The 16,876-nt window shown below is 36.4% G+C and overlaps 2 protein-coding genes across 2 annotated transcripts; both read right to left on the minus strand.

Annotated features, from left to right (window-relative positions):
• Positions 1-5,838: 5,838 nt before the first annotated feature.
• LOC140877340 (ethylene-responsive transcription factor ERN1-like) lies at positions 5,839-6,612 on the minus strand. The gene has a single exon (XM_073280876.1). It carries the CDS (start codon positions 6,610-6,612, stop codon positions 5,839-5,841), a length of 774 nt encoding a protein of 257 aa, XP_073136977.1.
• Positions 6,613-8,288: 1,676 nt separating this feature from the next.
• On the minus strand, positions 8,289-16,424 carry LOC140880489 (uncharacterized). Its single transcript, XM_073284982.1, has 20 exons — positions 15,073-16,424; positions 14,194-14,397; positions 13,293-13,397; positions 13,126-13,191; positions 12,871-13,035; positions 12,605-12,679; positions 12,363-12,517; positions 11,684-11,819; positions 11,530-11,599; positions 11,314-11,441; positions 11,150-11,206; positions 10,554-10,739; positions 10,337-10,429; positions 10,154-10,239; positions 10,005-10,071; positions 9,853-9,919; positions 9,630-9,766; positions 9,443-9,534; positions 9,274-9,340; positions 8,289-8,885 (listed from the first exon to the last, which is right to left on the minus strand). Exons 1-20 carry the CDS (start codon positions 16,300-16,302, stop codon positions 8,724-8,726), a joined length of 3,348 nt encoding a protein of 1,115 aa, XP_073141083.1. The 5' UTR covers positions 16,303-16,424; the 3' UTR covers positions 8,289-8,723.
• Positions 16,425-16,876: the final 452 nt, after the last annotated feature.

Consider the following 16,876-nt stretch of genomic DNA (forward strand, 5'->3'; position numbering starts at 1 on the left):
TTACATGCTGCATATATGTTTATATATCATTGCTTCCATATTGAGCGTAGTCGCTCACGTCCAGTGTTTTTGTATGTATAGACACCCCATTCGACGGGGCAGAGACAGGTGCAGGTTGTGCGCCCAGTGACTTGGAGTAGTCGGTGACTAGAGAGAACAACAGGATTAGCTGTAGGTTCTATTATTATTAAGATTCATTCGATTAGGTTGTATATCGAATTTATTTAACCGGTTGTATTCTACCGGTCAGCATTTATTTAAGCTTTCGGCAGTATATTTTGATTAGTGTTAATTGCATGCTTAATTAAGCTTTATCCTCTGATTAGTAGTGGATCCAGGTTGGGTTGCTACAGAATCCATTTGATTGATCTCAGCCATCGGATGAGATCCTCTTGCAGGATTTCATCTAGTGTGTCCATCTCCAAATCAACGATCCAGGTTGCACCTCTTTCGGATGATCACATCCCTTGGATGTACTCTTTGAACTAACAGATCTCAACCACCAATCTAGCAGTCCAGATTCATTCGACTTAATCCAACGGTCACCCTCCACGTAACCATTCAACATTTTCGAGTAGCATAAAAAAACTTCTTATTGCTCCTCGCGCGAAGTGCAAAGTGCGTCATCAATGCGCTCGTGTGTCGTGCATGCTCGGGCTCGGGCTCGGTTGCGGTCGGTGCGTTGCACCTCTCTCACCTTTGAACTTGACTTGAACTAATTATTCAATATACACAACAATATATATGTAGGAATAGAAAGTGCCAAATTTTTCATTTGGGACAAGCCACATCTTACCTACTACACAACAATTGGGTCTTGAACACCAATCTTAAATTATTAATTTATCATTCACCCGAAATTGGTTTTGAGAAAATAATATACCAAAATTATCTACTCAAAATTTATATTTCAATTCTCAAGCAAATTTTTAGTTTTATCGGACGAGTGATGCTCGATTCGAGTTTGAAAGGGCCTCAAAACCCATTTTTCCAACAAAAAAGCTATTACATTTCATTATATTCAATCACATTCACTGGCATTTCCTCCCGTCGTAGTTCTGGATTTTCTCTCGATTTCTTCTTGGTCTTCTTCATCGCTTTTAATCTGTTGTGTTCGACTAGCAGCTTTTGACCAATCATTGAGCAAACATTGAGCTTTCAAATTTTCCAACCTTAAGTTAGAGCGTCTCTCGTCCAATGTATTTTCTCAAATACTGAAAGTTTACCCCACCACAACTGTTGAAGCCGTGCAAGCTCTCTTTTGTCATTATAGATAAAATTTGATATATTTGTGTTATTTGCGACCAGCATGGCAATTCTCAAAAGTTTTCTCATCTGTATCACTAAAATCAAAAATAGTGGTAAAATAATTCTCAAGCTCCTGACTGAAACATGAGGATCCTCGTGGACGTTTCGTTCGCTCCCTTAATAAAAGTTGTGTTTTAGTGAGTTTAGAAGTAATATTACGATTTGTAGTGGATTGTGTTTCATGTGATACAATTTTTTCACCATATTTGATGTTATATTCATTATAAATATCATATAAATGAGTTTTAATATTAAACAAAATCAATGAGATATTAGGAACTGTTTCCGTAATAGGGTCTAAAGATTCATAATATAATGCTAACATATCTTGCAAACCATCTAATTTAAGTCTAGGACCTAAAATAAAAGCACATAAAAAATTTCAAGAATGTGCAAAAAATATTTTTCTCAGTTTGCTATCATGCCATGAATACATTGAGATAAAACATTATAATTAGATTTGATATATTCATGAAAAATACAAGCAATGTGCAAAAGTGTGTTAAAACTAAATGTGAAGTCGGATAATAAACATTGGATAATTGGTCGCAAGCATCATAAAAAACTTTTAAATTTTCACAAATAATAGGGCATATATTCCATTGATTTGAAAACAAATAAATATAACGAGCTTGAACATGTTGATGAAAAAATATACATAATAAATGTATATATTCAAAACACGATAAAAATTTATATGTTGATTTCCAATGAGTTGAAATATCTCGTGCAATTCGTTTAGGCTTCGTACCATTTAATCTACAAAAATTTTTCTATTGTTTCATAACTTGGGGATGTGTCCATAAATAATGAATTGCATTCCTAATTGTTTGAATATGTGTTCCTAAACATTTTAGTATTTCTTGAAGACACAAATTTAAAATATGACACGTGCACCTAATATGAAAAAAAAAATTCCCCCTGTTGATGGATTACATATGTCAATAAACTCACTAATACTAGAAGTATTTGCACTAGCATTATAAAAAAACAATTGAAAAAAATCAGAATTTAGGCAATATTCTTCTAAAATAACAAATGTATGTTGATGAAAAAAAAAGTATCATGTGTGCTTCGTTAAAACATCAATATACAAGAAATATTTTTTTAATGTTTCAATTATTATCAATTGAATGACTCGTAATACTCATATATAAACAACTTTGTCAATGACCACTCCAAATATCGGAACACAAATAAAATTTATTTTTAAACTCAAAAATTATTTAATTAATTCTTTTTTTATCAACGAATTGTGTGTTTGATATTATTTCTTGATATACGTCTAATAGAAGGATTTGCACTTGTAGAAAATTAATTTTCAAAAAGACAATTTATTGCTAAAACTAAAAGAAAGTTGTTCAATTGCACAAAATTTAGTCGTTTATTCTCTAAATCTAATTTTGTTAAATTTAAAATTTTGAGATTCATTATTCAATTGAGAAGAAAATGTCATAATTTGAGTTTGAGAACAATCAATACAAATTTCTACCGGATAATTTTTCTCCACATGTCGCGTCAAAGTTTCATAACCACCTCCACGTTGAAATTTGTAACATTTCGAAGAATATTTGCATTTGACTTGCATATCAACGGAGGGAAGCGCTGCCTTTTGAAATGTTCGTCGAAGATATCATATGTCGGGAGAGGCGCCACTCGAGATTGTATTTTAGGCATCGTTGGATTGTTAATACTTTCTTGACTTTTATGATGACGTGCTTGTTGAGCTTCTTGTACACGTTCTTGATTTTCCGAATCGAAATAATCAAGACATAGACATCGACATTGAATGGAGAAAACTCGACATCGGGTGGCATGATGTCCTTTCTATTATCCTTTCGTTTTCCATTGCCATCCCTACCACGAATTGATCTGGCTTCGGAAATTGTATAAATATGAAATTGAATTATTAAAGAATATGAAATTGGAGTAATTATCAAAATAAATCAACAATAGACAATAAGCAAATAATCGAGCCTTGATATTTTGAATATTCGACAGTCAAGAAAGAATTGAAAAATGAGAATTGAGAATCAGAGATGGAGAGAAAATTTTGTGAAAAAATTAAAAGGATATGGGGTATTTATAGACTCTACATTCGGGGGAGGCGTCCGACCCGACGGGTCGGGTCGGGTCGGGTCGGGTCGGGTCGGTTTTCAACTAACAGCCACGTAATCGTGGTCGTTGTCCGTTGATCATCAAAAGCCCCAAAATCATGGCCGTTGATTTCAAAAGGTGGCTCGCCAGGTTGACCCGGCGAGTCGAACCAGCAACCTGTCGGGTTGACACGACGAGTCATCAATGGTCGCTTCATCGTGACTGTTGATCTCCGACGACCACTTGATCGATTGATCGTGGCCGTTGGAGTAAACCGGTTCGACCCGGCGGGTCGAACTCGGCCAACCCACTGGGTTGACAAGTTTTAAAAGAAAAACCCATGATCGATCACGGTTCTGTGTCAAGCCCGTTGACACGGTTAACTGGCCCGTTGACCACGAGTCGGTTTTGGTCCGGGTTTGATCCGGTCCTTGACTAGGTCTAATTACAGCTTAATAAAAACGAAAGAAAGAAGCTGAAAGGATCTAATGAACAAGGTACTTCTTGGACATCGAAGGGAAAAAAAAAAAAGTTGGGATAATAGAGATTCGAACCTGAGTGTTTAAAATGTATAAAGTCATATATGTCGCAAAATTATATTTTTTTTATTATCTAGAAGATCATTTAGATTTTATTTTTAGGAAGGAAGATCATTTAATTATATATTAAATTTCTCCATATTACTAAAAACTCTCATTCAAAAATTATTAACGATTATCTCCTCGTTTATTTCAATCTTAAGCACACGCGGTTCTAACCCTTCATTTAGTCGAATAAAATTATCTTAGTATGGATATTACTCCCACACAATCAAGTTGCATCATTGTTGAATGTTATAACCCTTCATTTTGTGAAGGGTGACGGGTTCCCATTGCCCATCCTAGACCTCAACTTGCAAGAATCTCACACGTTTTCGGTATTTGAGAGCATTTTAGACATTGATCCTCATTCATTTGCAAAAATAGTGTTCGTGTTCAAGATTGAAACCACATAAAATTAATAGCTAAGAAATTGAAGGTTTTCAGAAATATCGAGATTTCACATGATAACATTAAGTATATGTAATTATTCATGTATTATATTATCTTGATTCAGCAGCTGGATAAAATATTTACAATAAAGATGTATTTGTAAAATAAAATTTTATTCGCTTATTATATTTGTAAAACTCGTTACCAGTCTCGAACTCATTTCTCTAGACCCGTCGAATAGGTTTAGAACCACCCCCAACCCATTGGATCAGACTAGTTCCTATTCCAAATTTAACAGGGCGGTTCCGAACCGATTCCAATTCGATCCATCCATACTAAGAGAGTGTTTGCAATCACTAAAAAAAAGTGATACTTTGGTTTCTTAAACCCAAATTATGTGTTAGCTTATGTTTAACTTAATTGAAATTCAAAAGCCAATCATATGATAATTATGATTCTCCAAAAGTGATTTTAATAAAAATGCCAATGTTAAAATGACTCTAATAACTTATTTATCAAACACTACCCAACTTTGATTTTTAGATTTTTACATTTGTTTCCAAACACTACCAACTTTTAATTTTTCTTAATTTTTTTGTAATCTATAAATTTAATAATTTATAAAAAACATAATTTTTTGCAAATACTCTCTGCGTATCTCTGTTTAAAAAACATAATTTTTGCAAATACTCTTTAGGTATCTCTGTGTTCAGCTGAAGCTATTGGATTTCTCTATGCCTGTTCCAGAACCTGCTAACATACATTGTGATAATCAACATATATGCCACACGCATATATATTCTGATGGCAGATGTATTCATAGGTAATACATGATTTCATCGAATCTTCTGTTCTTATTCTTCTTCACCGAATACGGATCAAATCAGACACTAATAAGACAATGTAGAGATAGTTGATTACGAGAAAAATATTAGAACCCATGTTTTAATAAGCTATTTGCTATTGTTTGTTGGCATCGAAACATTAAATCATCTTCGTACGTTCTAATCCAGACACATAAACCAAGAAAAATATGTGTATCCTCGGTCTTGTCTTGGTTTCTTCCATTTCACTTGTTTGTTGTTCGCAAGATTCCAAAAGATTTGCATAGGGGGAAAGGGTCAAGATTTCTAGTTTCCCATCAGAATCCGCCATTGATTGATGCGTTTGCGCGACGTGTAATTCATATCCAGTAAACATCTTACAAGAATTTTGATGAGAAATTACTTATAGTTATAGATAAAATTCCATCTGTCATCGAACAATGTTGCTTCTAATATGAAAGAAAAGATCTTTAATCCATCAAAGAAAACAGGGTACTCATGAGTTAAAATGGAAGTTACCCACTATTAAGTTTCAGGTGCAAGCTAAAAATTCTGAATCCCATTAAACTTCCAAGATGATTTTCACTAAATATATCTTGGTAAATGGTAAGGACTTTAAAAAGAAAAACGAAGGAGATTTAACTATGACAAAACATTTGGCACAGACTATTAATCTCCCACAAAGGATCAATGCAATCGTTGAAATTTTCCCAGTATTCATTGATCCCATTCACTGCCGATATATGTTGTTCGACTTTCGTCCATTCGAAATCTTGGAACCGTGCATCATTCATCATCTCACCAGCTCTTCCCGGAGGATCAGAGCATTCTTGTTCAAGAGTAAACTTGTCGAAATCCATGGCGAAAGTTGGATGATCTCTATTGCATGTACCGAAATCTTGAGGCGAAAAACAGCTCAAATCTGGCTTATACTCATCTTCAAAAGCGGTGGGATTCGAGGTAGTAACGCCATTTTTGGCACAAGTACTAGCAGAAACATTAGATACACTAGTTTCTTGAGTTGTACATTTCTCTATGGCTATGTTACTTGAAGAGGGAAGACTAGTAGGTTTGGCCTTATTCTGGCTTCTCTTTTGGTTGATAAGGTTTCGGATTTTCAACGAGAGAGCCGGGTTGCAAGGGATGTTGTTGTTGGTCAAAAAATTGGTTCGCGTGTTTGATCCGCGAAGGAGATACGCGGCTTCATCATAGGCCCTAGCAGCCTCTTCAGCCGTGTCGAACGTGCCAAGCCACATCCTAATCTTCTGAGTTGTGTTCTTGATTTCGGCCACCCATTTTCCAGAAGGCCTTTGTCTCACGCCAACGAACTTGTTTCGATTTGTGCCTTGAGCATTTCTTGATCTATAGGAGCTATGGCCGGTATCAACGGTGTTCTGAAACCGAAGTTGCATGATATTACTCTGTTCTAGAGCAAAGGGTGTTGAATCAAAAAGAAATGGAGACAAGGGGTGTTATATAGGAGGGGGATTGAGGGATGATTTTGTCTTCTACAATTGTTTGGTTGTGAAGTGGTTTTGTTTTTTGTTAATAGTAGGCTGATTTTTCTGTGTTGAGTGGAGGAATATGTCATGAATCATGAGCAGTAAGCATGTTGATTATTTAATTACATGGAAGTTTTAAATTTATATACTTGTTTTACATGTTGTGCTGCATTTATGCAAGGCATGCTTAATCCCATATCGTGTACTGCTCCACACGTTCTTTGTTTTGTCTTCAATTTTAGAGGGAAAAAAGGGTGTTGGTTTTGGCCTATCTTTATATGGACTTTGTCTCTAGGTGTAATTTTGTACAACATGTTCATTTGAAAACATCTTGCACGAAAAAAGGGCTTATCCGTAATTTTTTTTGTTCTCAAATGAGATATTCACATCAATATTTTTTTATTTTTCAAATCAGATATACATGAATATATGATGTAAGTTATATCAGAAGTGTTACTCTCGATGTAACATAAAGAAGTTTTTTATATGGTTGAATAAGCTTCATAGTTAAAATATATATGTCATGACTTTCGTCGCATGATAATATGTGTTGCGAGTACGAAGAATCAATATGTCAATGTTAGATGACGTATCTATCCATAAAGAAAATGGAACAACATACAAGATATTTAACTTTAGATAGAGGCATGACGATGGCTTGCTAATAAACAAATAGCAATTCTTCGACAAACAAACGAAAGGCCTAGGCAGAGTTTAGGTCAAGACAACGTATTCCTTTTATCATTGGTAGGTGAGCTTAGTATTTTTGCTTCTTTTGTCTGCTTAGGCAACCATAAAGTAAAGCGTGCCTATTTTCGATTGTGTTTTTTAATTAGCCGAAAAAAAGGTGTAAAAAAATAGGCATCTCTTTAGAATGCAATTTGGATACACATTAAACAAAGGAAATCAAAGGGGCCATGTAAACAACTCGCTACTTGAATGGTAGGTAGTGATACAGAATCTATAGATGCACTTTCTTGTAGGAATCTCAACTTCCATAAGCTAACAAAATGAAATTACTATCAAAATAAGTGGTTGGAAGAGTTTATAAAACAAGTTTGAAATGAAAGTGATTTGGTAAAAGTATAAGAGATTGAAGGTTTCAACTCCTTGGACTCGCGGGCAGATTTAGGGGGTGGCAGTTTTGAGTAGTAGCCTTGGCCTATTTTGACGATTTCGTGACAGAAACAAAATTTTTCATACTCGTATCCCAAATAAGTTTAAAACTACACATAAATTTCGTTCGTACATTGATTTCCACAAATTTTGACTACCCCTTGATCGATTTTTGGCTCCGCCTTTGCCTTTGCCATTGGTTATCGTAACACCCAGCACCCATTCCTCGGTCCCGGTTAGCCCACATCGGTCCCGGTTAGCCCACATAAAACCCCGTCGTGGGGAAAAGTACAAGGATACCATGTAATAAGGGCTAATCTCATCCACAGGAAAGTCTACACTACCCCATCCGAGTGCTCGGATGGAGATCAAACGGTCCAATTTGATCTGCAGATCAAATCAAATCATTGATCTGGGCAGACGGGTAGTACTCATTTCTCTCCCAATACTCAATACATTTATCAAAGCTGAAATATCATACATAAATTGCATTCAATCTGTATAATATAACAATCTGTACTGTAAAGGACAAAATGATGGGATCAAAACTGAGACAAACTCTTCAAAACCCTCAAACATCACGATTGACCAACAAAACAGGCAAATAAAAACAAAAAAGGCCCGACCATGAGGCCATTTCCATGTCTCATTTTCCTGGTAGGTTTTTGAACTTGTCAATGAGACAAACTGCTGGACACTGGTAATATACACTCTACAAAATGATCTACATCCACATGCAAAGGCCTTTCGACTACAATAAACACCCAACTGACGGGTTGGTGTATGTATGAAAATAAATGTAGCAAGCATCTCCAAAGAATCAAGCAAACAAATATAAATTGGCACATTGGCCAGAACAGGTGACTTCATGCCAAATAATTCCTCCTTATCTGCCATGAGCATCACTATGACAAAATTGACTGCAATGTAAGTTGCTGCTGTGGCTGCAAGGATGACCACGTAGAGGCCAGAACAGACGGAGGAAGTGTCTGTTGTAGCTGCCTTAATAAATTAATCATTCGACCCGCAGTTTGCTCAGTCGCAAGATCCTTACCTGCACACAGAACCTGAAATACAAAAACATTTCAAATTTTCTATACTGATGAAAGCCCTCCACACAGCTAATATTATGGTCGGGTAAAAATATAAGCAATGATATCAATACTCGTGAGTGGTATTAGGTTCAACTTTTAGAAAGTTGAGAAGGGGCAATCTTCTCTTTTACGAATTAGAAAGATTTGTGCAAAAACAGGATTTTCCAGATGATGAGATATTGGAGAATGAAGTGAAAATGAAAAAACTCAAAACGAATATTGAGAGAGAAACCTATCACAATAGATGTCTAACATATAACCATGAAACTAAATTGTATGATCATCACGCATATTTGGAGTATTGAATGCTATACTAGCATATTTGATGATTTTCGGGTACGTGAATAGCTCACACACTAACCTCAGCAAACACGGTAACAATTTTTGGGAGGAACTGATTGTTGGGACCCAAAAGTTCCCTATCAGACCTGGAAGAAAATAATCAGGTTTAACATAAAAATTTGCAGTAACTTTAACAAGAGCGAAAATAGATTGAAAAACACTGATCTTGAGCAGTATCAGGTCTCAACCTCTCAACCATTGAGCAAAGCTGGTCGTGAACAACTTTTGCTTCAATAAGATCACCCTTTATTGGCAAGCAACCCAACCAGGCAGGAACCACCTGTTAGAATAATTTACTAGTAAGAATTTGATGAAATGTGAGAGGAAAATTGCATCAGAACTGAAACATCCTGTGGGAAAGTCATAATAAACAACCTGCGATGAATCGATGCTGTCGCGATGAAACTGGCATATTTTGCCCAGAGCTGAAACGGCGTTATCATATGCCATTACATGGTCTTGTTGTAAGGCATTAGGATGCCTAATAACTACATTGAGCCTTGAAAGAGCCTCTGAACAAGGCAAAATGCAAAGGTTGAATCAACAAAATATCGAGCTTATATATCTATTTTATGAGCCTTTCTGCTACTCAGCTTACCTCCAACAAGTGGTTTAAACACAGAACCACCAAATTCTGCACAAATCCCAATCCCATACACAGCAGCCTAAAAATCCCAGTTAGCATTTAGACACTGACCAGACAGCAACATAAAATTATGTAAAAGTGTAGTGATGTGACTTTCAATAAACCTGTCGGACATCTGAGCTTTCATCATTGCATGCTTCCAATAGGAAAGGAAGATAAGTATCATAATACCTGGTTGCATAAAAAAGAGGAAATGTGGTAGAGTTTCACGATAGCAATCGAATTTAGACGATGTTACAGCTTAAAAACATACTTTAGAGCTGCTTCACGGCATTGCTCAGCCACATCATCAAAGATACATATAGCAATCCGTCTCTCTTCAGCTGTCTTATCCTTTCCCTGAAAATTTTGCGAAAGAAAAAATAAATAAAAGTAACTAAAATTAGAAAGGAAAACGCAGGTGATACTGACAAGCAGAGTTGGGAGGTAAACTTACCCACATTGGCATGAGGTATGATGAGAGTTCATCAAAGAAAGGCAAGAAGGAAGTCTTAAATGTTTTGATCAAAGTTCCTATGATTTCACCAACCTGAACCAGAAAGACACATAAACAAATAGTGATTTTTCAGTTTCTAAATTTGAACTGTTAACGACTTGAAAAAAATGACAGCAATTATATTTTGAATGTCCAAGCATATACATAGTCCACTAACTTGGTCAAATACTTCTTCCTCTTGCTCATTTTCCTCTTTAAGGAATTCTCCTTCCTCAGCATCAAAATCTTCAGATTTGGTTCTCTCAGCTCTCTCTCCTTTTCTGCTAGAACTAGCAGTGATAACCTGTTTTAACTCATCCACTATGCTTTTAACCTGACTCTCATCTAGAAGTGGCCCCGAAATCTGGAAGTAAAGTTAATACGGCAAATAATGAATTTATTGACAAAATTATGCAATGAAAACCCATGATACAATGAAGACAATCTTTCAAACACAATTGAAACTTCAAGTAATATAGCCAAATAAAACTTTGAGTAACAAACATTTGTTCCATTTGTTCAAGCTAAGCTTGAATATAATTTTGTGTGTTTTCGATCCAATTGAGCTTGGACAGGATCATTCAACATTGAAGCTTGACCACAAGCCTGAAAAATAGGATATACTCACCTTGGCTCTCTCTCTCTTTCACCCCTAGGCTCGAAGGACGAAGAGTGTAATATTGGAACAAATATAAATTAAATTTAACTCCATATGCAGTCCATACAAGAATGTACATTAAAAGAATGAATATTCTATTTTAGAATATAGTTCACCTGCAGACATTCGTTTAATGAGTCCAACATATTTGCGCTTATCTCCGTATCAGGTTCCTGCAAGGCCAGACAACAGACACTTGTCAACATCCAGATATTGACAGTAGTAATCAGAGTCATCAAGTTTCAACAAATGCTAGCATTTAGTTAGCTGTAACTAGAACCTTATGCAAAGCTTCCACCATAGCAGGAATTATGTAGTCAGACAACTGCTTAACATATGTCTCATTACGCCCCTGAGCAATCCCTTTCTCCACGGCCAATTTTGCAGACCTCAGTAGCTCAGGCATTGCTAGAAATATAAATGAAGGACCAAACAGAATTAGCAATTGAGGTATTTCCTACAAGTAGGAAGTTACAAAAATAAAATTCTACATCACCTGAAACAGCAGCCTTTCGAACTTCTTCATGGAAGTAAAATTTTAAAAGGGGAACCAATGTTGGAGCCACCTATAATCATAGTTAGCAAAATAACACTTTAAATTGGGCCCATCATCAGACAAATAAAGCAAAAACAAATGCATCTTCACCAACCTGATCAACCCATGGGTAGAAACCTTCCTTCAACTCATCAGCATAGCAGCACAGCATATTACAAGCCGTGGCCTTCTCTTCCAGAACACTGGTCTTGATTCCAATTTTTTTATCCCCTAGTGTTATAGTCTCCATGCTGCAATGTGTAGAAATGTTAAAAACAATCTAGGATATCATTCAGTGAAATGTCCGACAGGTAAAATCAGGATTTCTTTGCAAATAAAATTACTGCATCCAGATAGGAAGCGAACTGTGTACTGGCGCACAAGTGAAAACAAGCTTAGAAAAGCCTAAATCGAAATAACATTTATAAGCATTAATCATATTACCAACACAAATCCCGCTCAAACAGTAAAGTTAGTTTTGAGTGAATGTCACAATCATAAACATGTGGTTTAAGAATTACATGCAAAAATACAACTATCAATCAGAGCAAAGATAAAATAAGGTGGAAGACGCCCTAAAATTTTTTTTTTTTAAAAACGTGTAAGACCAAGAAGTCAAATAAGTTCATAACTGAATATAAGCGTTTTATAAAGGCAATCAATATGCTAACATGATTTCTTTATAGGACAAGAAAGACAACTTGATCCTTGAAGTATATGTTCATCTGCCTAGTAAGTAACAAATAAAGAGAAGCTTCAATATGAAATATGAAAATATGGCAAATAAAAGAAACCTCTCATCATCTGACACATCAACTTCATCATCTGAATCAGCAGATGTTATGGTCACATCAGGCTTTAGCTGAGCGGACTGAAGCAAAGGAGGCATGACCACGCTCATGTAAGGAAGAAAATCCTGTCCCAAGCACTTGCAAAGTCTGGCCCATGCCTACAATTGAGTAAAATATACTAGTCAGAATTTGATAAGCCAAACATATCAGAACATCTGAACTTTTCAACTTCCAGGAATAGCTACCTGTAGCATGTAACTGGTAGTTGGATCATCTGTCTCCATTTGCGATCCTTGCAACGACAAAAGCACTTCCATGACCTAGCATAACAAAGACAGAAATTAATAGCATGCTGACAATTACAGTAAGTCATATAGTCATTAGCCAAATGAAAATCTCAACATAGATCAAAAGACGCGGTTCGAGTTTGACCAACAAAATTACAGTTACATACATCATGTACAGAGAAGAAGTAAAACATAAAGGCTAAAAATCATCTGTCGTCCTTTACCTGCTTGGCGTCATCTCTGAATTTCTCCTTTCCAACTGCCATTCCAACCAAGCTAATGCACTCCATTGCTTTGGCACGAAGCATACGGTTAGACTTGTCTGTTGCATTCACTAATATCGCTTTGAGATAAGGCATAACAGCATCATAGTACTTCTGGAAGTGCTCCTGCGACATAAGCATTCACCGGGCTCAGCATATATGCAAGGCAACTAGTTTTAAGTTTTAACTTAAAGAGACATTACAACATTAGCATACCTGGGAAGAATCAGCAACTGAAGCCAAGGCAGTCAATGCTCCCTCCTGCACCATTTGCTTAGGGTTCTGCAATTGATAACAAATTTCAAAAATACTATTATCTACAAATGTGGACAATTTTAATGTATCATTTGCGAGTATATTTTAATTTATATTTGCAACTGGACCTGTAGAAGTAGTAGCAGCTTGTGCACTATCACATCTAAGTATGGCGTCAGAATTTCAGGGGTGCAGTTCTCACTAAAGTTGAGAACGGCAGAAGCAGAATGCGCCTGCAAGATGCCAAATTACTATGATAAATCTAGAAGCAAATAGAAGTATGAATTTATTATATGTAATGTGCATAGCAGTACGCAAGACAAATCGACATTACAAGATAATAAGGCAACCAAAATACAAGACAAAGAATTTTTCAAATAAAAAGGCCGGACTAATTATGACAATAAAGTAGAAAGCAGGTTCAACATAATTGTTTTTAAATGCTAAAAGAAATTATGAAACCAATACAAAATAACCATACCCTCTAAATTTGAAATTGAAACAAAACCAGCCAAGTTTTTTTCCAACAAAACAACTCGGAATAGTAAATAATACCTTGATATCTTACAGCTTGTAAGATGGTTCTCCTATCAAGTTTAGCATAAGTTTCTTGAATCCAATACTCATATAAAAACCTACTAACATTGCAGAATTTTTCCACTAATATTATGAATATATTGTCCATGATAAAGGACAATGAACCAAAATTCTATTTCTGCGAGGTCATCATATTTATAGATTTTCATAATCACTGGGTTTAGGGAGGTAATGGCAGGGTTTAGGAACGAGTAGGAAGTGATAGCAGTACATTGATTTTGTAGTTAATAGCGGGATTAGAGATGTCGTTTTCTAATTTTCTGGGAAACATGATGATATATATTGTGATTAAACAATAAGAATGTAAATCTCTCCTCTCATGGAAAACTAACAGATAGTGATGAAATATCTTCCAGTACTCGAATAGCTGAGCCATATCAAAGTCATCATATTCAGATTCAAGTACACAATAGTTCAACAAAATTTGCAAACCTGTACGCGAGGATTTTGGAAATCATCCATGGCTGCAACTAGTGCCGGTAGCACCTTTTGATGATACTGAACCTGTAGATCTGGGCCCAAGTCAGTTGAAAGCTGCCCAATTGCATTAATAGCAGCCCATCTCACACGAGGATGAGGATTTTGAAAGGAGTTCAGAACCATGTTTACAACTTGCTCCAAATTCTTTATCATCACCTGGAACAATAAGATAGTGGATACTAAGCCAATTGACAAATAAAAAAATCAGTTTCCATAAGACAAAAGAGTATATTCTAAATTAATGACTTAATGGCAAAGAGAAGGCCGAAGGCATGCCACAAAACTTAGTTAAACCAGTGTTTTTAACAGAATTTCAAACTTTTTTACTGGTTAAATTAAATACATAAAGAATTGCATGAGATTATCAAGAGACTGAATGAATTCGCCGTTAAAATAGCAGTCAGCCAGACCGTAACCCATAAAAAGTAACATCAAAACAAAACCTACTAACAAGAGGGAGCACTGTGAGCTTGTGATCAGCGACATTAAAGTAAAACTGTAAAACATGCATACCATGGAAATTAACATTTATGTACATCCCCGTTTAGCATTATACATTCCTTTTGAAAGCTTAGATATTGAAACAAACAATCAACTGCAAATGAACATCAACTAACCGAGCCAAAAAAATGAATTCTTAAGGAGCACAATTGTAACTAATAATCAACATCAGATTACACCCTTACAGCATAGCAATTGCACAATTTTCATCAAGAGCAACCTCATTGAGTGTAAAGGAAAATGTCCATGAACCAAATACATAATTACTCAAACACGATGTGACATGTCATAACTATGACTAAATTTGGATGAGTATTAATATGTTTATACCTTTGAGCAACCCTCCGCAATTTGGGCAAGAGCAATAAGGGCAGCATGCTGCTTCTGCCACTCAGGAGCAGACAAGTATCCTGGCAGCTGCTCAGAAACCACTGGAACAATAGTATTCCCACCAAGAGCAAGTGACAATCTGTCCAGGCACTCCTGCCCTACACTGTAATCACTGGTCTCCCCCGCATCTTCATCCTTGGCCTCTGCACTATGCCAAGCAGGGTCGTCCTCTACTTCCAAAAGCATATTCATGAGAATAGCAAATAGTCTGTTGATGAACTGTGGCATCTTGCGCATCAACCCAGGTGCTCTATCCCGTGCCTCTGCCAGAGTAATCACAAACTCAATTGCCAGGTGCCTCGTGCCTTCCTCTAAGCTCTTGGCTTCAGCTACCTGCAGCATGGACCCCACTACATCAACAATCTGCCTTCGCAAAAATCTAGGCTCTGACCCAGCCAACTCTATCAGCAACTCCAAGGCCTCCTGGGCGGTTGCCTCCTGCCCGGAGTTCAGAGCCTCGGTCAAAGTCCTCATCATCGAAGGTAACAGATCCTGGAACCTATCCCGGTCGCTTGAACTTGTCAAGCACTGAATAAAATTAATAACTGCGCTTAAAGCAGCTATCTTCACATCCGGGTTAGGGGAATTGTTCAGTACATTCAAGAACACTGTGTGCAAATCAGTTATGTAGGGAATTAACGTTTCTCCAATGAACTGAGCCAATTGAGACAACATCAAAAAAGATGATTCTTGCAGTTTTGGGGAATCAGAAGTCACGCATTGAAACATAAAAGGTAGAATCTCCGGCCACTGATTATCGGGAAGGAGGGATGAAGCAAGCTCGGAAACGGTGTCGCACAGCTTTCTAGTATTGGATTTGGAATCCTCGCGCTGAATTGATGCCAGGAGGATATTTTTTACGGTGGAACGGGTTGACTCCGAAAGTTGCGGCCAGATAAAGGAGTCGTCGCGAGTGAGTTGCCTGCGGAGGAGGATTGTGGACATGGCGCGAGCCTCCGGTTGGACGGAATATGAAACGACGTGAGAAAGCTTGAGCACGAGAGAATTGGGATCGTTCTGCTTCAGCAAATTGAAGATTGACTCGGCCTGGGATCGTTGCTCATTGAAAGTGGACATCAAGTGAGTAATCAATGCTTCGAAGGGCGCCGGGTCCGGCCCCAAAATCGCCGCCAATTCGGCTTGATTGAGCTGAGAAGAGTCGGCGTTCATCGTAGAGATCCGGTGCCTGCCGCGTTAGCCGATTAGGGTTTTGTGAATTTTGCGAAGGTGGCGGGAGGCAACTGTGCGTGTTTCGATTCCCAGGGGTGGCGCTCTCCAATACACACAATTTCACACACCAATCTCTATGCTTATATAAGGGCCAAACTAAAATAAAACCCCAGCCTGTTTAATTTTTTTTTATCATTATCATTATTGTTATTATCTATTATTATTCTTTAATACAAAATTAATTAAATTCTATGGTTTAAATCAATATCAACTAATATTAATATTTTTATTAACGGTCTATTATATTATAATAATGTGAATTCACGTTTTAAAATAGTATATATATAATCAACATGTAATTCTTATAAATTTTATTAACTAGTCTATATTGATTCAATATGTGATAATCCTCTCATATATTGTAAAATTAATGGAAATTATTATGAATAAGTCAAAATCTATAATCATTCTTTAATACACAATTAATTAAATTATATGGTTTAAATCAATAACAACTCATATTAAGATTTTTATTAACGGTAATTAACGTTTTAAAATAGTATATATATAATCA

Source organism: Henckelia pumila, chromosome 2 (assembly GCF_033568475.1).
Source record: "Henckelia pumila isolate YLH828 chromosome 2, ASM3356847v2, whole genome shotgun sequence".
Lineage (NCBI taxonomy): Eukaryota > Viridiplantae > Streptophyta > Magnoliopsida > Lamiales > Gesneriaceae > Henckelia > Henckelia pumila.

Bases quoted from the DNA above. Each gene is read 5' to 3' on its own strand.
- LOC140877340 (XM_073280876.1), bottom strand. From the start codon at position 6,612: ATGCAACTTCGGTTTCAGAACACCGTTGATACCGGCCATAGCTCCTAT.
- LOC140880489 (XM_073284982.1), bottom strand. From the start codon at position 16,302: ATGAACGCCGACTCTTCTCAGCTCAATCAAGCCGAATTGGCGGCGATT. The intron at 11,600-11,683 runs GTTGGTGAAGAT...CTATGATTATAG, and splicing joins TCTACCCATGGGTTGATCAG to GTGGCTCCAACATTGGTTCC. The intron at 9,535-9,629 runs GTTGTTTATTAT...TTATTCTAACAG, and splicing joins ACAGCATCGATTCATCGCAG to GTGGTTCCTGCCTGGTTGGG.